Source organism: Aphelocoma coerulescens, chromosome 15, assembly GCF_041296385.1.
Source record: "Aphelocoma coerulescens isolate FSJ_1873_10779 chromosome 15, UR_Acoe_1.0, whole genome shotgun sequence".
Classification (NCBI taxonomy): domain Eukaryota; kingdom Metazoa; phylum Chordata; class Aves; order Passeriformes; family Corvidae; genus Aphelocoma; species Aphelocoma coerulescens.
The window spans coordinates 3,790,069-3,816,886 of record NC_091029.1 but is presented as its reverse complement, the minus strand read 5'-3'; the positions used below and the strand labels follow the sequence as shown (position 1 = coordinate 3,816,886).

General features: G+C 58.6%; 1 protein-coding gene across 5 annotated transcripts; it reads right to left on the bottom strand.

Moving 5' to 3' along the window:
- Nucleotides 1-190: 190 nt before the first annotated feature.
- SH2B3 (SH2B adaptor protein 3) lies at nt 191-26,299 on the bottom strand. Of its 5 annotated transcripts, XM_069030434.1 has the most exons (9): nt 18,604-18,645; nt 17,979-18,195; nt 16,869-17,651; nt 6,182-6,283; nt 5,834-5,925; nt 5,645-5,739; nt 5,238-5,452; nt 4,762-4,933; nt 191-4,468 (listed from the first exon to the last, which is right to left on the bottom strand). In XM_069030434.1, the coding sequence occupies exons 3-9, from the start codon at nt 17,622-17,624 to the stop codon at nt 4,182-4,184; spliced, it is 1,719 nt and encodes a 572-aa protein (XP_068886535.1). In that variant the 5' UTR covers nt 17,625-17,651; nt 17,979-18,195; nt 18,604-18,645; the 3' UTR covers nt 191-4,181. The 5 variants fall into 5 exon arrangements, with proteins under 5 accessions (XP_068886535.1, XP_068886531.1, XP_068886533.1 ...); XM_069030430.1 differs by lacking the exons at nt 17,979-18,195; nt 18,604-18,645 and adding an exon at nt 25,606-26,299; XM_069030432.1 differs by lacking the exons at nt 17,979-18,195; nt 18,604-18,645 and adding an exon at nt 25,606-26,299 and having other exon boundaries at nt 5,645-5,736.
- Nucleotides 26,300-26,818: the final 519 nt, after the last annotated feature.

The following is a 26,818-nucleotide window of genomic DNA, read 5'->3' as shown; positions in this document are numbered from 1 at the left end:
CAAAGGTTATCCCAGTGCCGTGTCCTGACTGTCCTGTGTGGGGCAGGCATCGTCCCATGGGGACAAACCAGAGGATTTTCATGTCTGAGGGAGCATTTCTGCCTTTTAGCATCCACTACCCACTAAAACAATGTCCAGGCACCTGGAGAGAATCAGACTGAAGGCTACAAGTGAGAAACGAGTTCTAAAAACAGTTTATTAAGAGCAGATTTTTTTTTTTAATATTACGGTAAAATCGCGTTATTCAAGAATAAGTTACTTGTACAGTACATACAGAAACAATATATAGAAAAAATTACTATACAAGAAGAACTTTTCTGTGCAGGTGAAAAGTAGAACTTTCAAATTAATACACTCCAACAAAACTGTTGGCTTTAATCGTCCTGCTAAAGGCTGATTTAGGGAATACACAGTCGCCTCTCTGCCTCTGGGAGCTGCTGGGGAAGGTTGGGGCTGTTTGGATCAAAGCTAAAAGTTTGGAATGCTGGATGACACCAGGGTTTGGTGGTCCAGATGAGAAATGAGAAGTTTTGGCTTCTCCCTGGATCTTTTCCTAGAAGTTTCACCCCAAAATAGCTTCAATGCAAACAGATGGGTGAGGGATGGTGGTGTCAGTGTTCGGTACCTGCTGGTGCTGTTCCACAGGGCTGGGATGTGGGAGGGAGGGAGGGAGGGATGGAGACCTCAACTAATGCTTCATGGCAGGGGCTTCTTCAGAATCTGACACCCCTGAGGACATGAAGGCCACTGAGCAGGAGGGGCTGTCAAGGGGGAGAGGAGAGGGAGGAGTTCTGGCCGGACCCAAGTCTTGGATTGTGCCCTAAACCAGGTCCCTGGTGTCACAGAGTGAAGGCACTGCCGGGTTTACATCTTTATTGCTCAAAACTGTCCTGAGTAGATGGATGAAATGGGGCTCCCCACCCCAGCCCCTCCTGGGGGAGGCCACCAGGCCTCCAAGAGCCGCTCCTGAGGCTCCTGGCTTCTTTAGGCGGGATCTGAACTCGTGTTCCAAGAGCCCATCTCCAGGGCCAAGGCACAAACTGGTGGCCACACCTGACTTTATTTCTGAGGAGGCTGCACCTCCACAGAGCCAGCCAGGGGCTCTCCCCTGGGCTTCCCCTCCTCCCAACACTCCCCTAAACGCCAGTAAGAATCCCACAGGGGCTGGGGAACTAAACCTGCCCTGCCCTGGGCTCTTCTCTCACATCACAAGAATATAAAAACCCTGCAGAATGCTTATATTCCATGGGGTGGAATGGCTTAATGCTCTTTGCCCACTGCTGTAATCCAGAGGAGTGAGTACCTTAGGGCTGGAGTAACGTGCTGGCAGGAGCAGTGCCAGGCTCTGACCTGTGTCACGAGCCAGACGTTTTCTAGGAGAAATGGGATTTCAAACTCAGTCCCCCAGGAGCTTAGGAAATAGCCCAAAAATCCCCTCAGGTCCTGCTGCAGTGGATCTGAAATGAGGAGATGGTGGAGCTGGGACAGCCCTCGGCTCCCTGTGGGTGAGTGTGGGGATGGAATTAAATAATCAGAGGGACTCTCCCGCTGCTCACTGGTGGGGAGAACAGGAGTTCTCCCCCACTGGAGTTTGTTTGCATGGGGGAAGTAGCTGGCGGGGAGATAATGAACCCAACGTGTATTTTCCTAATCAAGCACAGCAATTTCCATTTAAACTGCAGAGAACCCCCCTGTAATTAAACTGCAGGTTAAAAATACCACATGCACACGCATGTCTCAGTTCTGGCACTGGAACAATAAAGTCCTGGCGTGCCAAAACAACCCACCCCAGCAGCATCTGATTTATCTGGCAAGGATTTCTCTGGATTCATCTGGCAAGGGATGTGAATAGCGATGCCTTTTCCCAGCCCGTCCTTTCTTTGCAGATGTGGGGAGATTCGGGTGATTCCACCTCACCTTTTGGGGGAAAACCCCTTTGAACGCAGTCCCCTGGAGCTCAGTGGGACTGAAAACAGGAATCTTAGCACAATTTAGCACATCCCTGTGTTTCCCAAGGTTTCGGGAAGCAGGCAGCAAGCGAGGAAAGGAGCCGACAACTTGTGCTGTGCTGTCCCCCCTTCCCTTCCCCATCCCTATAAATGCAAGAGCACGGGGAGTTATTTATGAGCCTCGGAGGGAGCTGCCTTGCCTGGCACAAGCCAGCCCCGGGGATGTGCTCCTGCCTCTGGCTGCAGCCTTTGTGCTGCTCCGGGGAGGAGAATGGGATGCGGATACAGCTGAGGAGCCCAGCGAGGACAGGGCTGGCTTTGTTTCCCCGTCAGCCTCTCCAGGGCTGGCAGTGCTGCAGCACCAGTGCAGTTTGCTCTTAAGTTTCAGGCACGAGTGTAGAGAAAGCAGGGGAGAAAAGCCTTTGCCTGCTCTAAATGCACAAAGCCCAGGAGAGAGCCAGAGCAAGCAACGGGGAGGCACAAAAGGAAAACCTGAATGGTTTCTCCAGTTGATAGTTCCCGTTTGTCCCTGCAGCATCTTTTGATTTATAAACCCAGATTTGCTCTCACGGCTGCTCCTTGAGCTGTTTGGCCCCAGATATTTTGGCCTTGCCCTTCAGCTCCTGACCTTGGCTCACCCAGCACTTGCTTCACACCAAAGCCCAACTTTGAAGCTGGAATTTTGTGGAATTCCCTAACTCAGCCCCACAAGGCTTTGTGTTTGCTGCTTTTCAAATTAATTGCTAAATCTTAATGCTCCTGAGGGCTCCCACCTGTATTGCAATTTCAAGGAAAATAGAAATAAAATAGCTTTCTGTCAGGCAATCTCAAGGCAAGTTTTGCATCCGAAATCCCAGGGAAGGCTGCGCTGGGAAATCTGGAAGTTGAATGCTGTGAACATCCCCTCCCATGTGGCGCAACAGCTCCAGCCCTTCCTCTTTCCTAAAATAACGGCAGCTTCTCAGAAGTGCTTCCTTTCTCCCGGCTGCCCCAGGCAGGTGAAGCAGCCCCAGGGGCTTGGGAACAGCAGCGGAGTTTGGGGACAGTTGGGGATCAGGGGATGGTGAGACCCAGGGATTTGGACAAGTTTTTCCTCCAGGTGAGGAGGTGTCCCCAAGGACACCCCTCGCCTGCAAGAGGCCGTTGTGTAGCTGGAAATGCCACCAAGCTCCTGGTGACACGGTGTTCTGGGGGGAAAAAGGCAAGAAAGTGTGAGGGGGGCTCTTTAGGGGGAAAACTGACTTTAGATTTGTGCCTAAAATCACTGGGATAAAACGGTTCCATCGCCAGGACAAAATGGTTCCCTCCCTGGGATAAAATGATTCCATCACCAGGATAAAACACCTCCACGACCTGGATAAAACAATTCCATCACCAGGACAAAGCGGTTCCATCACCGGGATAAAAACGCCTCCATCACCGGGATAAAACCCCATTCATCACAGGGATAAAGAGCCTCCATCACCGGGATAGAATGCATCCCTCACCAGGATAAAACGGGATAAACCCCTCCCTCACCAGCAGGAGTGGTTTGTGTCAGTCTCTGTGTTAGTTCTCAGCTGGTGCCATGGCTAAGGATGGAGCAATTAGTGTTCAGTCTCAATCAGCCGGGAGAGCAGGATGAGGATCCCTCAGGCTGGCACAGGGAGTGACCACGGCTGTGCTGGGTTAAAAAGGAAAAGCAAGAAAAAGCCAGTTTTTGCATTAGCTAAAAAAAGCCCAAACCCTGCTCTTCACCCATCATGGGAGCTCAGCTCAGGTCGGGCTTTGCTGGTGGGCTCAGCAGCCGGGGCAGGAGGACGAGGCCTGGAGCAGCAACTTGGCAATGAATTTATAATCCTTTTTTTCTTGTTACCCTGTTTTGGTTTTTTTTTTTTCCTTTCTCCAATTCCATGGGTGTAACACAAGACCCCGGTTCCTTGGCTGGGCTCTGTCATGTCAGGGACAGGCAGGACACCGGGCCCGGCACAGGCACGAGCGGCATTGTGTAAACAGTAATGAGAAAGCTTTGATAAGAACAACAAAAATAACAATAAGAGGCCCTTTAACAGGCCAACGAGAGGGAGCACACCCATACAGGAGTGAAAAATTACCCCCTTTCCTTGCAAAAAATACAATAATAATCCCTAACCAGAAGGAAGAAACAGGTACATTCTTTCTCTCGATGGATCCCCAGAAGGTCTCCAGGATTTCTCCACCCGAAAGTGCATCCCAGTGCTGGCGCGGTGCTGGTCAGAGCGGCGTGTACTGGTTGTCGATGGCACGGACGTGGCCCCGGCCCTGAGCCTCCACCTCGTAGTCCGAGTCACGGGGCCGGGGCGTGGGGGCCGAGGTGGCCCTGGCCGGGCGCAGGCTCTGTGCCAGCTCGGCCGGCGGCGGCACCAGGTGGAAGATCTGCTCCGCTGGGGGACCCGCGGGGGGCTCCTCGGGGCAGGAGGAACCGGCAGGGACGAGGCTGAATTCAGGGCTCCAGCCGGGAAAGGGCAGCAGGAGAGGGACCGTGGTACTGGAACCGGGAGCTGCGGGCAGAGGGAGATGCCGGTCAGGGGGATGCTCCGGCCCCGTCGCCCCCACTCCGGGGGTGCAGGGTGCATCCCATGACCCCCACCCCGCAGCCGGTGGCTGGGAGCAGCTTCTCCTTTCTCAAAAGAGGAAGCTGGGAGCTTGGGAGTCACCTTTTGTGCCACTGCCCCGAGGCTTCTGTTTCCCCACTCCACGAGCGCCCAAAGGGCCCAGCTCTGCCCAGCCCCAGGGCCCCCACACCCAGCCCGGGCACCCTCCATCCCGTGGGAACATCCCCTTCCCTGCACACCTTGTGCCTGGGGCAGGACGACGACGTAGCTGGAGAGCCGGACATCGCAGGCGGTGCCGCACTCCAGCGGGATGGGGTAGCGGTGGAAGTGGTGCAGCATCTCCACGATGGAGGAGAAGCGGAGGTGCTGGACGCGGCACTGGCCCCGCTCCGTCAGCGCCAGCCGCAGGTGCTGCAGGGAGGAGCACGGACCTGTTACCCTCCCTCCACCTCCCTCCTGGAGGAGACGGGGTGGGGGGGATGCAGGGATATTTGGGATGGGGGACACGAATGGTTTTAGCACGATGTGCTGCATCCCCAGCCTGTGGTTCCCTAGGGAGGAGGGCACCAGCCCACTGCAAGCATCGGGGCAGAGACCAGGAGAGCATCTCCCTGGCGTGGGATGTGGTGGGATAGGGACTGTCCTGCAGCAGCAGGGCTGCCCCAGGGGCTCCTGTGAGATTCCCCTCCCCATCCCAGCCCTGTCCCGCCCGTACCTTTGCTCTGCCCTGGAAGTTGAAGGTGAGCACGTACTCGCCGCGGCGCGTCTCGCTCTGCCGCACCAGGAACACGCCGTGGCCCTCCAGCCCCCCAAGCTGCACCAGGTGAGCCGCCTTCACGCGGGAGATGGGCCCGTGGAACCAGGGGCAGGAGGAGAGGAACTGCTCCATCTTCGGCCCCGCCGCCTCCCCCGGGCCCCCCGGTGTCGCCCCTGCCAGGCATAGGGATGAGTGTCCCTGGGAAATGGGGACCCCTGCCCATCGACCCCATCCCCTCCCCTCCAGCTCTGTGTCCCTCTCATGCCATTTGGGGAAGGCCAATCAGCCCAGCCATGGCAGGAGCTGGTGACCCCCCGGTGAGGAATACTCTGTCCCCAGGGTCCCCTGGGTGTCCCCCCGCTCACCTTGGCTGAGGGGGTCGGTGCTAGTGGTGGGGTTGGCGGCTGTGGGGTCAGGGTGCCGGCACATCAGGAGCTCAGGGTCACTCGTGTCAGACCTGCTGGGGATGGGAGAAGCCAGGCTGAGTGCTGGTGATGGGGACACAGAGCCACTGTCCCCATCCCCAGGCTCAGGGACATCCAGAGGGCGCTTACCCCCTGCGCATGCACTCCCGGATCTCGGCCGTCCAGGAGCTGAGCTGCTGCTCATCCCCTGCCTCAAACACGATGTCGGTGGCGTTGGTGACCTGGGGGACATCGGAGAGGGACGTGGGGGCTTCAGAGAAAGAGAGAGAGGTGTGCATCCCCCTCCCACCCACCCATGCTTGGGACCCCAGCAGGGACAGCGCATCCCCCACCCTGCACACCACATCCCCCTGTGCATCCCCTCCCTAGAGAGGAAGAGGAAGTGAAATTTGGCACGGGAGCTTTTGGGAGCCACGTGTGCCCCAGAGGGTGGGAAAGGCCTTGGGGGTGACTGCAGACCCTTTCAGCAGCTCCTACCTTGAGGACGAAGGTGTGGAGGTTATCAGGCATCTCGAGGCGTGTGCACCTCCGCATCTCCTGCACGGCGGAGCAGGCAATGAGCAGCTTTGGCTTGGAGCCCTGCGAGGGGAAACACAGAGCCTGAGCTGAGCCTCTGCACCCCAAAACATGGCCCCACACCCCCAAAACACTGCCCCCCATCCCACTGCTGTACCAGGTCCAGGAGCCACCCGAGTCACAGCAGCCAGCAAGGAAATACCCAGCTCTGCAGGGAAATACCCCACCAGCAAGGAAATACCCTGTGTGGTGAGGAAATACCCCATGTGGTGAGGAAATACCCCCCACGGCACTGCCCACCTACTGTCAGGGCACCCCAGGGGGCTGGGTGACATCTCAGTGGTCCTAAGGACCCTACAGTGGAGGGGTGGGTGGAGGAGAGGAGGGACAAGGGGGTTCCCAGCGTGGCAGCGCGTTCCAGGGATGTGGCACCGATGGGGAAATTGGGCGGCAGTCAGGGAACATCCTGCTTGTGGGTGCAAGGGTCAGTGGCGTGCCAAGAGCGCTCTGGTGGGTTTGGCACTGAAGCAGTCATGTGACAAAATGCTGAGCAAACACTTCCAAAAAAGCTAAAATATCCCTGTGGCAGCTTTCGGTTCCTCTGCTGCCCCGCTGGCTGCCGGGAGGCTGCGGCATGTGGCACAGGACCCGGCTGGACCCAGGGTGCTGGGGGGGCAAAAATCTCCTGAGCACCCCTGCACCAGTGCTGGGTGATGGAGCCAATGCTCCATGCTCTGCCCCATGGCCAGAGCCATCCCCTGCATCCCAGCAAAGCCCAGGCAGTGCCACCACATGCCAGGCACACTCATGCCCCTGCGCCAGGCTTGCTGCACCACAACGTTTTGGCTGGCTGCGATTCACGCAGTGGCTTCATCATCCCATGGGATGCTGGCTCCAGTGGCCCTCTCCACTCCACAGCTACTGTCCCTACACAGGGACAATGTCCCTACATGCTGGGCTGTGGCACTTCACCCCACAACAGCATTTGCCAACCAAACTGCCCAGATTCTGCTCCGAGCTTGTGATCCTCACAGCAAACCCACCCCTGCTGTGTCCCCAACCCCCTGTATGACACCAAGAGCGTCTGCACCGGACACCTCCTCGGTCACCCAACCACACCGTGTTCAGCTGTGCCTTTTTTTGTTTTCCATCCCCCCTCCTTCCTCCCTCTCTCGGCCGAGCACTCGGTGTTCTCTGGGGCCGGAAACGCAGCGTGAGAGGGATCAGCCCTTATCAGCACCGAGCTGCACTGAAAAGAAAGTTCTTAGAAGTCGCTCGTGTACGGCGTCATGCACAGGGCTGGTGACACCGCGGTGGCTCCGGCACCCCCGGGCCCGCTGGCGACAGTGATTGCAGCTGTGCCGTGCTGCAATCACTGTCACCGGGCTGCCGTGAGCCGCCGCGCTGGCGCCGGGGCTTTATCCTGAAGGAATTTGATTTTTCTGCCACCTTTGGAACGTAACTGTGCCCTGTGCAAAGTCCTGTGCGGAGAAAGTGAAAGGATGGCTCATCCTGGCTGCTTTCCCGCAAGGGGGTTGTGACGTCCAGCATGACCCTGAGCGGGTTTTATCAACATCCCAACCACAGCGCTGGGGTCGGCTTCTTAGGAAATCGGGAAATTCCAGGAAAAGGGAGTTCGGAGAAGCCCCCTGTGTGTCTTGGTGTGGAGAGCGCAGCTGGAGCGTGAGGGGAGAAGGAAATGATGCAGCACAGAGATACGGTGCCTGAAAAAGCAGGCTGGCTTCGGAGAAGTGCCTGCCGCAGGCACGGTGCCCCCGCTCCCAGAGAGCCGCACCTGACCGCAAGATGCCCGGCTCGATGCGGCCGCTACCGGGAAAGGGAGTTCTCAGTAACCAAAAGTGCACACTCAACACACCAAGTGCTCACCCACGGGCTCCTTCTCGGCAAGAGGTGCCCCGGCAGCCCTGTGGGGATGGGTAACCCCCGCTGCTGCCTGGGTCGGGGTGCTCAGGATGCTCAGGATGGGATGAAATGTTTGGGATGTTGCTCCTGCTCAGCCCCAACCCCACCAGAATCAGCTTTCACATGGAGATTCACCTCACTGCTCCCCAAAGGATCCTGTGCAAATGGGGGAAAGCCCAGCATGAGGCTGAGCACCCCCCAAAATCACCTGGGATGGGGCATCCCATGAAGCTGCACTCCCAAGCCCCCAGAACAGAGCTGCTACCTTGCCACTGCTGTGGCATTCCCAGCATTCCCAGTCCTGGCACACAAAACTGAGCATCCTGGGCTGCGCCATGGGTCATTCTCCAGCTCCAGCAGGTCCCTCACACCTCTCCAACAAGGATATTGGGATTTATGGGGTTTTTCACAGCTAAGCTCCTCCCAGCTCGCCCACCTGTGCCAGGAACGCCCTCCCCACGATGCTGTGAGCTACTGCCTTAAGGAGCATGTCCTGTCTGGATGTTGAGGGGACACTGAGGCTGATGGGGGAGCTTTTGCCACTCAGCTGAGGAGAAAGGCGGCTCTCCAAGAATGAGAGTGGTGGCACAGCAACGATGGCAGCGGCACAATGATGACAGCAGTGGCATGGTGACGATGGCAGTGCCTTGGTGATGATGGCACTAGTGCAGTGATGAGGGTGGTGGTCTGACATTGATGGCAGTGGTGGCATGGCGATGATGACAGCAGTGGCATGGCGATGACAGCAGTGTCACGGTGACAGTGGCAGTGGCACAGTGATGATGGCAGTGACACAGTGATGATGGTGGCACGGTGATGATGGCAGTGGCACAGTGATGATGGCACTGTCGCTGTGACAATGGCAGTGGCACCATGATGACGATGGTGGCACGGTGATGATGACGGTGGCTGGGCCATCAGGCTGAGTTTGTGCAGAGCAAATCCTTCGAGAGCACCGGGAGCTGCCCCCGGCCCCTCCACGCTCCGGGGGTTTCCCCGTGCCGGCTCTCGCTTCCACTCTGAGTCACCGGCGGGAGGTGGGGAAGTGCCCGAGCCCTTGCGCAAGGTCCCCAACGGATACGGGCGAGATTTGTCACTTCTTGTAAATCACGGAGCTCTGTGTCCCTTATGCAAGGGACAAACCTCCACCGGAGCTGCAGCACTGAGCCCAGCTCAGCCTGGCTGTGCTGGATGGACACAAAACCATATCCTGTGCCTGCAGCTCTGGGGGAAGTTGTGAAGTTTTCCAGGAGCATGGATACACGGACATCTTCTCCAGGGAATGCTGGGTGAACTGGATGGGAAACACATCCCCTGGTGCTGGGGCAGGGCAGGGGGAGGCAGAGGGGCCCTGCAGGGGCTGTGAGGGCTTCAAGGGTCCTGCTGGAGGATGCGATGTGTCTGCTGGAACAGCCATTGTCCTCGGGAGTTCACACCATGGGTAATCCCAGCCTTCATCCTTGGGGTTTTGTGTGGCAGGAAATCCCAGTGGTTGCCCTTGGGACTTTCACCATAGCTAAACCCAACGCTCATCCTTGAGGACTTTGCACCATGGATAATCCCAGTATGTGTCCTTAGGTGTTTACACTACAGCTAATCCTGGTGTTCATCCTCAGGGATCTGCACATGACTGATCCCTCTGTCCTCCAGCAGCTAATCCCAGTGCTCCAGGGGAGCTGACAGCACAGTTCATCCCAATGCTCTTCCTCAGGTATTTGCACCATGGCTCATCCCAAGGGAAGAGGTCCACCCTGGACAGCCCCTGCCAGTGCTGGTTGTTGGGACAGGGACTGGAATCCCACTGATTTGGGCCTTCCATGCCTGCTGCAGGAACCGCTAGCTCAGCTCAGCTCCCCCTGGCCCCAGGGTGACACATTCCCAAAACATTCCTGCCTCTCTGCAGGTGGAGACTGCTCATTTGGAAACCTGACAGCACCAAGCACCATCCGGGGTTCTGTTCTGGGCTTGGGGAACTGGAGCTCAGAGGTTCCCTGACTCAAACAGGAACACGGGAGGTGATTCCCACTACCGGCTCCTGTGCGAGCTTAACATCCCCCAGCCCCTGATCATTACCTCCTAAAAACCCCTCTCTGCCCGCCCCAAAGCTCCTCCAGCATCCTCAACCCGACACCAGAGGCACAAAGGAGTTTCCAGGACAGCCTGTCTCCGAGCATCCCGCGGGCCGTGGCAGGGGACAGAGCCGTCCCCGAGGGGACCGTGCTCAGCGGTGACAAGAGGCACCGTTGTGCCGGCCTGAAGCGCTGGCTCGGGGGCGGCCGGGGCACAAAGATCCCTCTGTTCCCATTCCGGGCGGCTGCCGAGCGCCGGCGAACGGCGATGGGAGAGAACACAGCCCGGACCCCATCGCCCCCCTGAGCCCCGATTTCCTACTAAATTCAACTGGGGTGTGGCAAAACAACACCCCAAGAGCCGCCGGGTGAATCTGTGGGGTGGGATGTGGGGGGTCCAGGCAGGAAGCCCCACCCATCCCTGGGGCTGGTGGCTCCTCTTTGTGCATTGATAAACCTCCCTGCTCTGCATGAATGAGCCAACATTCCCAAACTCCCCAAACTGCTGCAAAGCCCCCCAGAACCCTGCAAAGCCCCCCAAAACCAGTGAGCCTGGTGGCTCACAGCAGGGCTGAGGGAGATGGGGGCTATAAACAGGATCTGTAAACAGTCGGCATTTGCCAGCCCCTCAATTTTTTTTTTTTTTTTAATTTATTTTATGCCAAATTCGGTTCCAGCGTGGGCTGCCTTAATAATTTCCTGGAATAAATAACGAGCAGGGAAAGTAAACAAGGTGTCTGCGTGCAAGTGGGAGCCACAGCAGCCGGGACTGAGTCACCCCAAACCTCGGCCCCAGAGGGATGGGGGGGTCCAGCATGGACCCTGCAGGCTACCCACAGTCACTGGGATGGGCTGGGATTTTCTGTCATCCCAAGGTTTTGCATCATCCAGGGGGTTTTGCATCACCCAGGATGATGGAGAAGGTTCAAAACGCCGTGAGGGAGCATTCAATCCCACGGGATGGGCATTTTCATCCCTGCCCCTTGCCTAGGGCTGCGCCTGGCTGGAGGAAGTGAGTTTGCCCAAAATGTTCACTTTTAAATAATCCCAAAATGACATTGAGCATCACAGTGCCCATCACAGAGACTGGAGTTGGGACCTGGTGGAAAGGAGCAGGGTCCACCCCAGCCTAGCTGCCACCATGGCTGGGATGAATCCTTGAATCCTTCCAGACCCTGCGCTGCCTGCGCAGGCTCTCATAAATATTTACCTTTGAAAGACGCAGCTCTCAGCCTCGAAACAACCACATCCTGGGCCGTGAAAAGAGAAAAAAAAAAAAAAAGAAGAAAAAGGGGAAAAAAAGAGAAGACAACCACCCAAAAAAACCCCACTAGGCATCTCACATCAGCTGCGGGGACCCAGCGCCCACCGGCACCCACAGCTCTTCTCACCCCAGCTGTGGGAAGCTTTGCTGGGGGGAAGCGACGCGTTCCCTGAATGCTTTCCCAGTCCCTTTTCCTGTGGTTTGCTCAATATCTCCATGTTTTGCTCACTTCTCAGGCAGCACGTGGTGCTTTCCACCCCGAGCAGCTCTGCAGCATCCCTGCGAGGGACAGTGATAAACAGGGGGGGCACAGCAGTGGGACAACACCCCCTGGGAAGGGCGGATTTTAAAGGATGGGGTTAAAAGGATGGAATCCTTCCGAGCCCACAACCCCAGAGTTCAATGAAGCACAGGTTGGGGTCCATCCTGCACCCTTCACCTCACACCCAGGCCCCGGCGAGCCCCATCCCAGCAACAGTTTCCAAAATAAGAAACTCCGCTCTTCAGCAATTAACGCCGGGGCTGTGGTTACGCTGCTAAAAGTGTTTTTTCCGTGCATGACCAAGGATGGAAAAAGTTGTGGTTAATAAATGACAAATAACCTTTGTCTCCTCGCCCTCCCCCCCACCCCGCCTCGCGCCCTCACCCCGCGATACCCAAAAACAGAGCAGGGAGGAGGGGGAAGAGAGCAAAAGTCACCACCAAAATCTCACAAAGCCCTGAGGCCGCTCAGCCCCCGGCGCCTTCGAAGAACAGCGGGTGCCGAGAGCGCGGCGCCAGAGAGAGGCTGCCCGAGGGTTTTGGGGCAGCTTCGGGTGCCTTCGGGGGAGGTTTCGCCTCTCCCAAGGGATTTGCAGGACACCCAAAGCCCTCCTGGTCGTCATCACAGCAGTTTTGCCAGCTCCTGGCTGTGTGGTCCTTGGGAGAGGCCGTGAGAGGGATGTGGTCCTTGGGGTTGCCAGGAAAGGGATGCGATCCTTGAGGATGCTGGGAGCAGGATCACAGAACCACAGAATCACAGAATCACAGAATCACAGAATCACATGGGTTGGAAGAGACCTTCAGAGGCCACCCAGTCCAATCCCTCTGCAATGAGCAGGGACATCACCTAGATCAGGATGAAGGCCCTGGAAATGCCAAAAAAGGGATGCAGTCCCTGGGAATGCCAGGAGAGGGATGCTGGGAGCAGGACGTTTGGAGAGGGACCAGACTCACAGAATAGTTTGGGTTGGAAAGGATCTTGAAAAGACAGCAAGTCAAACCCCCTGCAGTGAGCAGGGACATCTCCAGCTGCATCAGGACAGGATGCAGCCCCTGGAGATTCCTGGAGAAGGATACCAGGAGAGGGATGAAGTCCCTGAGGATACAGGGAGAAGGATACTGAGAGATGGATGAAGTCCCTGGGAAAGCCAGGAAAAGGATGCCAGGAGAGGGATGCGGTCCCTGGGGATGCAGACTGACACAAACATGCTCTTTCCTGGCCCAGGGATGGGATGATGGGATGCTGACCTGCTTCCTATCACTGGCAAAACTCTTCTCATGGTGCTCCAGGGAGTAAAGCTCCCCCTCCACCACAGGCCCTCCATTTATCCTTGGCTGAGTCGCTCAGGCCACGTTTGAGCACCTCCAGGAGGAGCAGGGACAGGGAATGGGGACCAAAACACTGGGATGTGCCCCATCCCGTGCCAGACCAGCTGCCACCCACAGCCCCAAGCACCAAAAATCAGGGACAGGAACCTGCTGGCTCAGAAGGTGGCAGTTCTCAGAAACCAGATTCAGGTGAAAGGGGTAAAAAAAAGAAAAAACATCAAAAAAATGAGAGGAAAAAAAAAAAAAGGAAGTCAAAGCAGTCTCACACTGAGCAGAGATAAAAATACTGCTCCTCCCGTGGCCACGGCGAAGACTTCGAGCCGTGGCAGAGGCTCCAAGGGCTTTCTCCGGAAGGAGTCTTCCCGGCTAGTCCCAGCATGCCATCAATTTACGGGATGCACTGGATTTCATTAAAATGCTATAAAGAAAGCAGCACAAATGCAAATCCCATTTCCCTTCCCCTTCCTGTAAAAACATCTGGTCAACAGAAACGGCTCGGGACATTTCCGCTGCGAATCACGGCTTTCACGGAGTTTGGGATTTGGCCATTTGAGAGGTATTTGGGGCTGGGGCTCAGCTGAGGAACAGGGCGGCCCCAAGGCAGACAAACCTGGGTTTGCCAGCTTTGGTTTAAATTTATGAAGGTGGAGAGACCTCAGTGGTATGCAGTCCTAAAGGTTATATGGGATTAAAGGGTGTGGGAGTGGAGAAAGCCCTTAATGCCTCCAAGGAAATCAGGGAGGACTGGTGAGCATCGGCCTCATGATGGATGTCAAGAGAATCCACCTGGGCTGCAATTCCAGGACCATGCCCAGGATTTTCCAGTGGCACAGATATATATATATATATATATAGCCATATATACAAACACTACAAGTACCCTGATATCCCTCTACTCCAGCTGCTCTTCCACAGAGCATCCTCACCTCGCTCCTCACACCCCAGCACCCTCTGGAATGTCCCCAGGGTGGCATCCAGGTGCCTCCCAATGCTGTGCCCTGCAGCCAGGCCATGACCCTCTCCCAGGAGAGCACCAAATCCCATTATCTCCAAATCCCTCCTTTGCAAAGTCATTTTTGCAGTGCTCGAGGGAGGAGGGAGCGATGCCAAAACCAAGGCAGCTGTGGCTGTGAGCAAGGGAAGGGGAGCTGCTCCCTCTCCCAAAATCCTCATCTCCTCTGGCACACGCCTGGGGCAGGGGATGCCCACTCCAGGCAGTGCCGTAGGGATCACCAGATTCTCCAGCACAGCTCCCTGACCCCTTCACCCAGCACAGCCACCCAAGCAGTAAATGGGATCAGGGCTCTTCAAAGCCCCCACTCCCTTTGATGCCGGGCACGTTACAGGATTAAGCTCAGAGGGCCCATTGGAGCATCAGGAGAAACAGGGGAAAATGAGATAAAAGCTGCCAAAAGCAGCAGGACCCCCCTCCTTTCCCCACACACCTGCCTTTTCCAAGGTCATTCCAAGGGGATGGATGTTTGAGGGCTTGGCTTGATGCCGTAAAGCCCTGAGGCTGAGCTGAAATTTCAATTGCATCCTATTATTTACCGAGTGGGAAGGGGAGGAAGGGGGAAGAAAGAGGAGGAAGGGGGTAGGGTGCTTCCAGGGAGACCCTGAGGGTGACCAACCTCACAGTCCAGAGACCAGTTGGGGCTAAAAAAACCCAAGAACTGTTTTTACAGTTGCTTATTAAAAACCATCAATTTTCTAAGGTGATCAACAGCATCCTCAAATCTGGAACAGACCCATGAGATGGGGAAAAGGCAGTGGCAAAGCCCTGGGAGCATCCCAGGGCAGGAGGGTTGAAGGGAAGGGGCTCCTCACAGCCATTCCCGGGAGGTTGTTGGTTGTTATTTAGTTATTTTAAAGGAAAATAACCCCCCAACAAACTGTTCTGTTCTCACTGCTCCGTGGTTTGCCCCCGTGCTGGGTTTGGGGAGTGGCAGCCACCAGCACCGTGGGGGAATTTCCACCGCCCCCGGAATTCAACCGCAGTCACTGGGAAAGGGTCTGGATTGATTGTGCTGTAAAGGAGATGGGAGCTGGCCCTGGCCCAGAGAATTGGAAAGGAAGGAGCCGCCCTGAGAATATTTGCACAGGAAGCGATTTAATCCAGAGACTTGCAAAATCCAACAAGGAACATCCCCCACTTCCGCAGCCCTGGCTGAGAAACCCCCAGCTCGGGGCTCCAGGGACTGCAGGGTCTCCGGCCTCGTGGTGATGTGGAGCACCAGGAAATCTCCATCCCCTGGAGATTGCAGGGAGTATTGCTCAGAGCACAGGGGGAACTCAGTGTCTTCTTTGAAGCGTCTCCCACCCCTGAGTCAAAGCTGGTCAGGGAATGTGGGGAGAGGAAGAATGTGCTGGGCTTGTTTCCCAAGGGGGAGGGAAACAAATAAAGAAAAAGGGAGGAGAGGAATAAAAAAGGAGGGGTATAGGGAGAAAAAGATGGGGGCAGGAAAAGAAAAGGGAGTGGAATTGAAAAAAGAAAAGGGGAAGAGAAAAAAAGAAAAAGGGGGGAAAAAAGAAAAAGGGGGGGAAAGAAAAAAGAGTTTTAAAAAAAAGAAAAAGTGGGGGAAAGGGAAAAAAGGGAGAGAAAAGGGCTGAGGGAGGGGGAAAAGGTGGTGCTACCCAGCTGCTGAAGTGCCCTCCAAGCGCCCTAGAGCGCCCCTGACCTCCCTGTGGCCCGGGATGGGGACACACACTCCCATGGGGACAAACAACTGCAACCCTTGACACGACGGAGCAAAACCAGCTTTTACTTTCAGATGTTACAATTTTGACGTTGTTTCTTTTTTCAAATATTTAATATTGGAGTCGTTTGACGGAAATAGCAGGAATTCAGCCAGCTGCTCCCTGACCCTGCTGCCCTGAAGGCAGGGACAAGGCTCCAGCTCTACCGGAGGTTCCTTCTTCCAAAGCACAAGTTTGTCATCAAAGTTAAACGAGCACAGAGGAAAAAAAAATGGAAAAAGAAAGAAAATTCATCCCATCGTGCCTGCTCAAGACCTGCCATGTGGAGGAACCATCTTTTCACAGATTAAACACCCCAGCTCCCCCCACCTCGCTCCCCACTCCCTCACATCCTGCATCATCTCCGCTCCAGCCACGTCCCAGCACCACGGGAGCTCCCTGGAGCAGCCGAGAGCTGAACTTCCAGTCACAAAACTCCTCACGGAAAGTAAAACTACAGGCCCCAGTGGGAGCAGAGAAAGGCACTGAGGCCAATTCCTATTTTCCCTTTCCTCTCCCAGCTTGCCCAGGCGAGCAGATGCTCAGGCAGCTGAAGCCACAGCACAGGGGACAGGGTGAATTTGGGGTTCATCAGACTGGGTGCCCCCTCACCTTGCTGGGACGGGTTCATGAGGCTGGGATGAGTGGGATGGAAGCCAGCAGCCTCTATCCTCAGCTTGGAAGGCAGGCGCTCTGCTTCCAGCTGGAAAACCCAGTTCTGGGGTCCCAGCAGGGGAGAAATGCAATGACATATTGCCCGACTGCAGCAATTAGCACACCTTGGTCTCAGCACCTCTCACTCCCCAAAAGTGACCCCACAGGGGTGGCTCTGTCTCCTCCTCAGAGATGTTAAATAAACAAGGCCCAACCTCGCGTGGCTGCAGCAGAGGGAAAGGAGTGGCAGAGCAAACCCATCCGGGTCCCTCATGGTGAGAAACCCTCGTGCTGCTGGACGCACCGCAGCTCTGCTCCTCCCTGCAGGATGCTCCAGCATCTGGGCATCATCCCCAAACAAAGGACCCACAGCATCACCTGGCTGGGAGAGCAAGAGGCAGCAGCTCCTTACCTTGGGCGGGTCGAAGAGCTCCAGCACAAACTCCTCGTTGTCGGGCGGCCCCGCTCGCCGCAGCACCAGGCGGCAGCGCTGCCAGCGCGTCCCGCTGTCCAGGGAATTCTCATCCAGCAGCCCGTACTTGAGGAGCCCCTCCTTGCGCACCTCGGGGGGCTGCTCCCGCGACAGCCCCCACGGCAGGATGCGCTTCCCCAGTCCTGGCTTGAGAGCCGCCTCCGCCGCCTCCCCATCGCCATCCCCAGGGAGGGCATCCGAGGAGCGGCGGCGGAAGAGGCTGCGCCAGCTCCTGCGCAGCTGGCTGAGCGAGAAGGGCCTCCGCGCCGGCCCCGCCAGCTCCTCCGAGCTCCAGGACTTGCGCAGTCCAGAGGGAGCAGCCTCGGGGGCTCGGACGGGCTGCTCAGGGCGGGCGCCGGGCTCCGCCTCGGCTTTTGTGGCCACCGTGCCCAGGGAAGCGTCGGTGTGGCGCCGGTGCGTGTCCCGGTAATCCCGCGCCGGGCCGGCGGGCAGGATGCGGAGCTGGTTCATGGCGATGCCCTCCTTCACCTCGTGGCAGAAGTACTGCTGGAAGAGGTCGGTGAACTGCACCGAGAAGTTCTCGGCGGCCAGGAGGTCATGGTGCGGGTGCTCGGTGGCGAAGCGCAGGTAGTGCCGCGCCAGCTCCTTGGCGGTGCTGATGGCGTGCAGCTCGCAGAACTCATGCCAGCCCCGGGGATGCGCTGGCGTGCCGGCCGGCAGCGAGTGCCCATTCATTGCCGAGGCTCCAGCGAGGCGGCCACGCTGCAAGACAGAGCACATGGGTGGTGAGAGCAGCCCCACTGTCCCCACGTGTCCCCCGCGCCCGGCAACCCCTGGCTGGCGTGGCCATACCCCACTCGGAACGTGTATCCACAGGGAAGCAGCCCGGGGAACGCTGTGGTCAGCTGGGTCCCACTCAGAGCTGCCTCATTCCCATGGATACATTGAAAATGGCCAGAGGACAACTGCATCCCAGGGAGCAGCACGGCCACGTGACCGACCACTATGGCCACCGGCGGCCACCAGCAGTGGCCACGCGGGGCTCCGAGCCCCCAGCCCAGCTGCAGCTCCTTACACGCCCATCCCCACCTGGCAGGGCCGTGCCTCAGTTTCCCCACCTGCGCGGTGGGGAGCGGGCAGGTCCCGGTGCGGGGCGTCTACGCGGCTTCCTGCGAGCACAGCTGCCTGCAGCTGCCCGCCGCCCGCGGGGACGCCTGGCCCGGCCACATCCGCTCGGCTCCTGCCAAGGCTCCGCAGCGCCGGTGGGTTTTCCCTCCAGGGACCTATTTCAACGGAGCTGATAAAACTGGAACGGGGGCGGGAGGGGAGGAAACAACGTGAAAAGCTGCAGAAATCCAGGGATGGAGCTGCCTCGCTGCCAGATCCTCCCGGCCCCACCGGCCTGGGGAGAGGCGGCCACGCCGCCGGCACTGCCCGGGGTGAGCGCGCGTTCCTGAGGGGATGCTCCGCTGCCTGCGGGACCGGGGAGCTGCCGGGCTCTGGCAAACCACGCCGTATCTCTGCCCCCAGCAGATTTGGCTGCGAGGCCAATCTGGCACCGTGGCTGGCGTGCAGCCGGCCCGGCGTGCCCGGCTGAGCCGGCAGTGGTGCTCCCCGGGGCCGGCCCCGCTCCTCACCAGCGAGCCTCGTGCTCGCCCGGGGCAATTATCGGGGCCGTGCACTCCGCTCAGGAAGGAAACATCAGCCAACCCACCCGGATCCTGCCGCGCCGGCACGGGCACCGCCGCCTCCCCGAAACTCCAGCAGCAGCACCCCGGCTGCTGGGAGGGGAGGAAAAGCGGATTGCTTTTGTCAGGGGGAGGAAAAATTAAAAAAACCAAAACCCTGAGGGGCCAGGAGGAAGCGAGCGGGCGATGAGGAACGTGCAGGCACAGGGGATCGTGTTTGCAGCCGGCGTGGTGATAACGCCGGGAAGCGGGGCTCTATCTCTGCCCACCCGCTGCCCAGCCGAGCACGTCCCGCGAAGGTTGCAGACGAGGGGAGATGTTATCTGCGCCCCGCCAGCCCCGGCTTCTCAGAAGAGCCGCCCAAGGCTCGGGGCCGTGCGGCGTCCCGGCAGTGCAGGGCATGCGCCCGCCGCAGCCCGGCCGAATGCCCCGGCAGGGCCCCGTCTATCAGCGCCGCCAGCCTGCCGGTGACTCAGCATCCTCCGCCGCGCTCCCGCTTCCTCCCGGCACCCGGGAATCGCCGCCGCACCACCCACGCCGCCGGCACGCTCAGCGGGATGCTCCCGCAAAACGCGGAGGGAAGCGGGGCACTCGTGCGAATGGCTCCTCGGGCAGGTGGGAGATTCCCAGGGCAGGGAATTCGCCTTCCAAGATTCCAGGCTCGCTTCGCGCCAGCTTCGGGAGAGGTTTGTGGCGCAGGAAAAGCCGGGCTTCGTCTGTGCCACGCGGTGGGAAGCAGCCGAAGGCTGTCTCCAGTGGCAACGTGCTTTTCCAACATGACGATGGGAAATACTCCCCAGTGCTTCCTCCTCCCGGCACTGGCGCAATGCCGACCTCACTGCTTCTGCCTGGTGCACTTCCCACGTGGAAAGATCTATCCCGGATGAATCCACGCTGGAGTTACCACAGCAGCCTCCCGCTCTTCTGCTCAGCCCCAGGTTCCAGTAGCAACATCCACAGGGATGTGAGTTTCTGCTGCCGGGTGAGCTTCTCCCTGCTCCAGCCCGCTGTGCTCCTCAATGCTGGAATCCAGCTGCTTTAAAGCAGAATTTACATCTTATTCCTCATATGTCCCCGTGAGGAGCTCCTGGCCATCCTGCAGGTTGGATGAAGTACTTCTTGTGAAAACCGATTGCTTTAATTTGCTCTGAATGGAGAATTCAGCCCATCCTTGGACACACCGGGGACTAGTTGGGATGGGGGGCTTCTATCCCTGCCGGCTGCTGGAAGAGCTGTACATCACCCAGCCCACCCCACCTCGGGGCTGTTCTTGGGTGCTGAGGTTGTTTTGGGGTGCTGGGATTGTTTTGGGGTGCTGGGCCAGGAGCTCGAGGAAGAGCGGGACGGGACGGACCGGGCGCGGTGGCTTTGATGTGGGCTGGGACAGCGAGCTGGGGCTTGTGCAGGATCCAGCCCTGCAGCCCAGCCACCCCCAGGAGCTTCCCTTAAACTCTTGCCCAACCTGAGCGTTGCTGCAGCGGCAGTGCCAGCACCGACCGGGATGGGAATCTGCGCCTGGATCCAGCAATGGGTTATTTGTCCCAGTAAATGCATTTGTTGTTTAATTGCAGCCAGAGGAGCCGGCAGCACCAAGCAGTGCCAGGGCAGTGCTGGGAGCCAGCGCCGCAATCCTGCCACCCGCTCCCGGAGGATGAGCATTCAGAGCCAGCTGGCCTCGCCATGGAGGAGCTGCCAGATCCAACTCACCACCTTCCTGCCACGGAACAGCCATCCAAGGGCTGTGGCCACGCAGGAAGGTCACCCTTCAGCACCCAGTGCCACAAATCCGGCCTCGAGGGGAAGTGTGAGGGAGCAGAGCCCACGCGGCTGTGCCCGGTGCCCAGCCCTGCTCACACACTGTGTGCTGGCAGCCCTGGAGCATGTGCAGCACCACCACCCGAAAATGAAACCGGCCCCACTCGCTGCCAGTTCCACGCCAGGAAAATGCACGCCAGCGACGTGAATAGGAAATGTGATTGATGCGCTGGCTCTCCCAGAAATAACTGTTCCCAACCGGAGGAGAAGTGTCCGGAGGCATTTGCAGCTCCCTTTATAAGCACAGGACTATTCAAAACTCATCCCAAGGACTATTTTCAGGAGAGGGTGAAGCGAGGGGCTGGGAGACGCCCTGGCCGGCCCCGCAGCTCCCCACTTCCCCAGTGGCAGAAATACAAAGTTCCCACAATCCCAAGAGCGGGAACATTGTTCCTTCCCAGGATGTCCTCCATGAAAAGAGCTATTCTGAGCCGGCTGCAGCCTTTCTTGGCATGGCCACGCAGCCGCTCCGAGGCGGCTATAAAAGGCTGGGTTACAATGAACGGCACTTTTCAATGGAAGAGCATCCGGCACGGCGGGTTCAGGGGGATGCAGGTCCCTGGGAGATCCAGCCAGCCACAGGTGGGCTTGCAAGGGCAGGGTGGTACAGAGCATGTCCCCAGAATGGGGATGGTGCAGCCCTCTCTCTGCATCCCGATCCCCCGTAGATGGCGGATGCTGGAGGAACATCTGGATGCACCCCTGGATTGAGGGGGATAAGCAGGGTGCTGCAGCCTTTTGGGGGTGGGCATGGAGATGCTGCCACTCAGGGAGGCAGGAAGGGCTGGTGCAGGGGGAGAGGTGGGGAAAGGGTCTGGCTGCAGCCTCGGGATGTGGGATACACCCACATATTTACAGCATCACTGTACAACAGCCAAAGCCAGTGCCAGCACAATCCACTGCAGAAACTGTCCTGCTCTTCCCTCTGGAGCAGCCCCCTGTGATGGTGAGAATTTTCTGGGTTTTCTAGAGGGTGATAGCACAGCACCATCACTCCCTGTGACCCTCTGGCTGTTTCCACACAAGCTGGAGAATCCCACAGGGTCTCAGGAGCTTCCCCCTCTCTTTTTTGTCTGAACCAAACCAGCAAGTTAAAAAGCAAGAAAGGAGCAGGACAGTCAGATCCCCTATCCACACATCCATACAAGCTGTAGAGAATCAGTTTAAAAGCCATGGAGGGAAGGCAGATTTTGCCCTCCTTTCCCCGCTTTCTCACAGGACATAAACACCCCTCTCATTTCACCTCCTGGCACCACACAGCTTTCTATATTAAAGACCCAAACTGGCCTTAATCTACAGCTCTGTGTGGGCTGAGCAGCACCACAGGCCTCTGGGGATGTGGGAGATGTTACAGCACTTCAAATCTGAGGGAAGTTCATCTGTTTGGCTTCTCCTGACCACTCCAACAGGACAGACAGGATGGAGACAACCCAAACTCATCTCAGGTCAAATCCAAGCAACATGGATTGCTCGGCCCACAGCAGCTCACCAGGACAAGCAGCTGTGGCCAGCCCATCTCCCCAGAAACCTTCTGCCTTCTTCCATGCCGTGGCATCTGGCACCTTGCAGCCTGGTTTGCACCATCACACTCTCCTACACCCACTGCCTGCGGGGAAAAGCCCGGCAGCAGGGTGGCCTCTTTCGACAGGGCTTGTTTTGTTGCATGAAATGAATCGCTGCGGTGTAGGCGTGGGAGAAACCGGGTGCGGGGAGCGCTCCCGGGGGAGCGGCTGGCTGGGGGTCCCTGGGGACAGCAGGGAGCAGCTGGCAGCTCAGCTCCCAGCCAGCCTGGCTCTCCGGGCTCTCTCCACAGCAGTCCCCCAGGGATTGCTGGATTTGGCCCTTTCTCCTTGCCAAGCCGCAGCAGCACCACAAACCCCACCAGTGATGAGAACTTGCACTTTCACTTTGTGTCACCCGCCGGGATTTGTCCCGACACCTTCACAGTGTCCGTCAGTCCCACGGGTGTGTGGGTGGGGAGGATTTGCTCTGGCAGAGGATGGAAGATCCCTCAAAAGCCACTGGCACCCGCACCCCAGTCTCTCCAGCATGCCACAGGGTGCTGGCAGATCCGCAGCCCTGTGGGCTCTGGTGAAACCAAACCAGATCTTACCAGAGGCAATAAATACATAAAGGTAAAAGAGAAAATAGAAGAAGCTTTGGGGAGGAGAGAATGCACAGGGATGAGACTCTCCTGCCCTGAAAACAAGTTTAAAAGAAACCCAAAACATTGTTCTGGTCCCAGACAAGTCGAAGTGAAACCTCCCACTAATTCCGTGGGCCTTTAAACTCCAGTCCCATTTCCTGCCAGCAAATCCAAGTGCAGGGAGGACATGCAGGAGCTGGCAGTGCCAGGCCCCTGCACCAGCCACCTCTTCCTCTGGCTGCAGCCCCAAAAAGTCCCTAGGCCACCAGCCCACAACTCCAACACATCTTGAATCAATTTACAACAATATCGAAATCGCAGCTCAACAACTCATCCTGGTTTCCTTGACAATAAATCCCAGCCCGAGCTGCAATGACCGTGTCGCTGCCATGAGCCAGTGGGTCCGGGCTCTCTGCGGGTGACCCTGATGGGGTTTGGCACAGGCAGGACTGGGCACACTGGCAGGGCATGGGAAGGCCACGGGGATGTTGACCGCTGGTGCATCGGCCTTGTGCCAAGCCAGGGAGCCAACAAAGTCTGCAGGGAGCAGAGAGTCAGTGGAGCCGCTTGGCAGGCTCCAGGTGGCACCTCCGCTTGGCACTCGCAGTGGGCAAGGGGGCAGAAGCAAGGCATGGCCCCCTTGGGCAGAGCAGGACCCCACAGCATGGGCATCACCCCACGGGAACCCCGGAGGAGTCACTGCCATGGCAGGGGCTGCAGGGGTCCAGGGGGAGGCAGAGGAGAGGGGCAGAGCTGGTTCCCTGCATGCTGCACCCCCGGCTCTGGGATCTCCAAAATAGGGATGCTGGCAAATGGGGATCGAGGGATCCCAGAAGAGGAGGTGCTCTGGGGTACTGTGGTGCTAGAAGGATGGGGGTCCCCAGGATGGGGGAACAGAGCCCCTGGAACAGGGAGTGCCCACGGGGAAAACGGGAGCTGGGAGACCGAGGGTCCCCGAGGGTGAGCACAGTCCCCGGAGAAAGGCAGCCCGGGCGAAGGGCAGGGATAAGGCTGTGCTGCATAGAAACGGGGTGAGGGGGAAGGGGCTGCTGTCCGAGGGCTGGAGACTGGCAGAGGAAGGGGCTCACGACCCCAGAACGGGGGCACCGGAGCTCCCCGGGTGAGAGAATCCAGCCCGGGGCTCCCGGGGAAGCTCCGGGGGCTGCACAAGCGGAGCGGCCGCCTCGCTGCTTCCTTCCGCCGCTACTTTCGCTTTGCAGCGGCTGCTTCCCGGGGCCGCCCGTCCCGGTGCAGCCCAGCCCAGCCCGGTGCAGCCCAGCCCAGCCCGTCCCGGTGCCGCGGCGCGCTCGCGGTTACCTGAAGGAGAAGGCGTCCGGCTGCCGCTCGCCCATGATGGAGCGGCGGAGCGCCCGGGACGGGGCGGGCGGGACGGGGCGGACGGCTCGGCACAGCTCGGCTCGGCTCAGGCAGGAAACCCGGGCAGGCGGCTCCGCATTTCCGCCGGGCGGAGGCGCGGGGCGCGGACCCCGACCCCGGACGGGTTATGTAAAGCGGAGCGGCGCGGCCGGGGGCGGAGCGGAGGGGCCGTCCCGTCCGTGCGTCCGCCCGCCTGCCTGTCTGTCCGTCCGCTCGTGTGACTGTCCCTGTGTATGTCTGTGTGTCTGCCGGTCTGTCCGTCCGTCCGGGCCCCGCCGGCGGCTCCGCGGGTGCGCCCCGCTCCGCGCAGCTCCGCGCCGCCCCTCCCCGCCTCTGCCTTTATCTTATCGCATCCGCGCCCGCGGAGGCAGCGGCACAAACAGCCCGGCCGCACTCCCGGGGTGGATTTATTTTTAATTTTTACATCTATATATATAGTTTTTGTGACTTTTAGAATGTTTCCTCCGTGGATTTGGGGGTGTCCGCTCCGCCCCCCCCGGCCCTAGTCCCACAGGAGTCGGGAGGGAGCCCGAGCGTGAGGTCTGTGGGAGGCTCGGGAGGAAAACACCGCGCTTTCCTGTTCCTGCTTGGCCGCCTCTTCCCCCGGCTCCGCGGGCTGGGACCCGAGGGACCTCTGCGGTGGCAGCAGTGGGCCAGATGCTGTCTCAAACCCCATTTCTCATAATTTTCCAAATTATTTTGTGGCGAAAGGCGCCGCAGGCTGCTGCCCACGTCCAACCGAAGCGGATCAGGACACAGGGCCCACAGTTGTCCCACACCGTGGGTGAGGGCTTCAGCTGTGACAGAGCGGTCACAGTGTCCCTTTGGTCCCAAGCAGGACTGGGAACTGGTGTGGGTGGACACGGGTCAGGCTCAGCCATCCTGGTGCCATCCTGCTGCCATCTCGTCCCAGGGGAGCAGGGGCCCCACGGCAGAGCTGCAGCCGCCCACTCTGCCATGAGAAATGGAGGAAAATAAACTTCCACTGCACCTTTTTCCAGTAGAGGGCTGGGCTGTGGTCTGTACCGTCACGTCTGGCCCATTGGCATTCCCCACTCATGTTACTGGTTGTGCCAAGAGCTCCTATGAAGCCTTGTCCGGAATGGCAGCAGTGCCAGGGACAGAGGGACAGATCCCCGCTCACCCTGGGCAGGCAAAAGTCATGGCAGAGTAGCCGTGGTGGTGCCCAGGGTCTCGTGCCCACCCAGCACTCCAAGCCAAGGAAACCCAGGGATGTGGCAGCTGGGATTTTACAGACACCACACAATGGATTTGTGGGTGTTGGGAAGGTGGAAGCTGCAGAAATTTGCCCTTGGAGGGTGGGCTGAGAGTCACTGAGCTGTTTGTGAACAACATCTGTGTCACCCCCAGTGGGGTCCATCCTCAGTGGCGCTTTAAATACACCTCAGTTGTTCACCCCGTCCGTTCCCAACCCATCTTCCAGCGAAGAAAAGACTGAATGGCAACTCCCTGCGGGTGCTGTGCCACCCCTGGACCACAGCCGGTTTGGACGCAGCCCTGCTGCCCCTCCTCCAGCCTCAGCAACCCCCCTGGATCAGATCTGAGCCGTAACCCCACAGCCCCTTCGGGCTTTGCCTGCTCCAGGGATCCGGGTGTCTCTGCATCCAACCAGCCCTTCCCAAACCCCACAGGGAAGTGGCTGGGAGCAGCTGACGTGATAAAATCTTACCTTAAAATCTGCTTTTTAATTCCTCCTGCCGTTGCTTTATGCATAATTGCACCTTCTGGCTCTTTTCCTGAGAACGCAGGAGCGGCCGGCGGATCCGGGTGCCTGCCCCGCTTCCCGCGGGCGGCTGTCCCAGCTCCCAGCGATCGCACTTTTCTTTATCAACTTCATCTATGTCAGAAGCGCCCTCTCAGCGTCCTCAGCCCCAGTAGCCTGAGATTTCTCTTTTATTTTGCTTCCTGCATGGATTTTCTCAGTCCCCAACTGCTAATTCACTACCCCTGACTTCTGCTTTTTTATTTTTTGTTTGTGTATGTGGAGCTGCGCAGATGCTCTCAAACACACTCGCTCACTCACTCACAGACGCTGCTGCTTCCCTTCCGCTCTGTGCTGCCCTCAGCTTTTAACCATTGCTGCTTTCTTCTCCTGTAAAACCCTTTACTGGCTCCCAGCCGTCCTTCCCGCTTCCCTCTAATTCCTCTGCTCTGGCCCATTCTGTTTTCAGGATGGGTGGGGTGGTTTGGAAGTGGCTCATTTGCATTTCTAAAGGTGGGATGTGATGGGTTTCAGGTGACCTCTGCCATCCCACACTGAGGTAGTGTCCGCCCCAAGTGCCCGACCCGGAGGGCACCTGGGGATGACAACACGTGGAAACGCTTGGCTGTGAGGCTGTGTGCTGAGCTGGAAATGCCCCCCAAAATCTTAGCCTGGCTTTTACGTGCCCCTTCCGAGGGCTGGGTGGGGTTGGAGGTGGTAATGGAGGTGGTGATTTAGGGATGATTGGGGTGATTATGGAGAGGGTGGTGATGGAGTGGGATGGAGGGAGTGACGGAGGCGGTGCCCCGAGGCTGGCTGCCCCCGCGTACCCGCCGAGCCCCGCAGCGCTCCGGCCGCCGTGGCCGGGCTCCCGCCGCCCTCTCCCGGCCCTTCCCCGTGCTGCAGCCGCCGCCTCCGGCCCTTCCCCGCCCGGCTCCGCCTGTCCCGGAGCGAGGCGGAGGGGCCCGGGGGCAGCGCACCCCGATCCCCGGCTGCCAGGCTGGAGACGGCGTGGGACGGGGAACCCCGCGTGGGAGCGGAGCGGGGCAGGTCCCGCACCCCGAAAGGCGCCGGGGAGTGTCGCGCCCGCCCCACGCCCGCGTTTCTGTGACAGTCACGACTTGTTCGCCTTGAACCCCAAGGCACAGCTTGGGATCCACCTGCGGTCCCTGCGGGATGA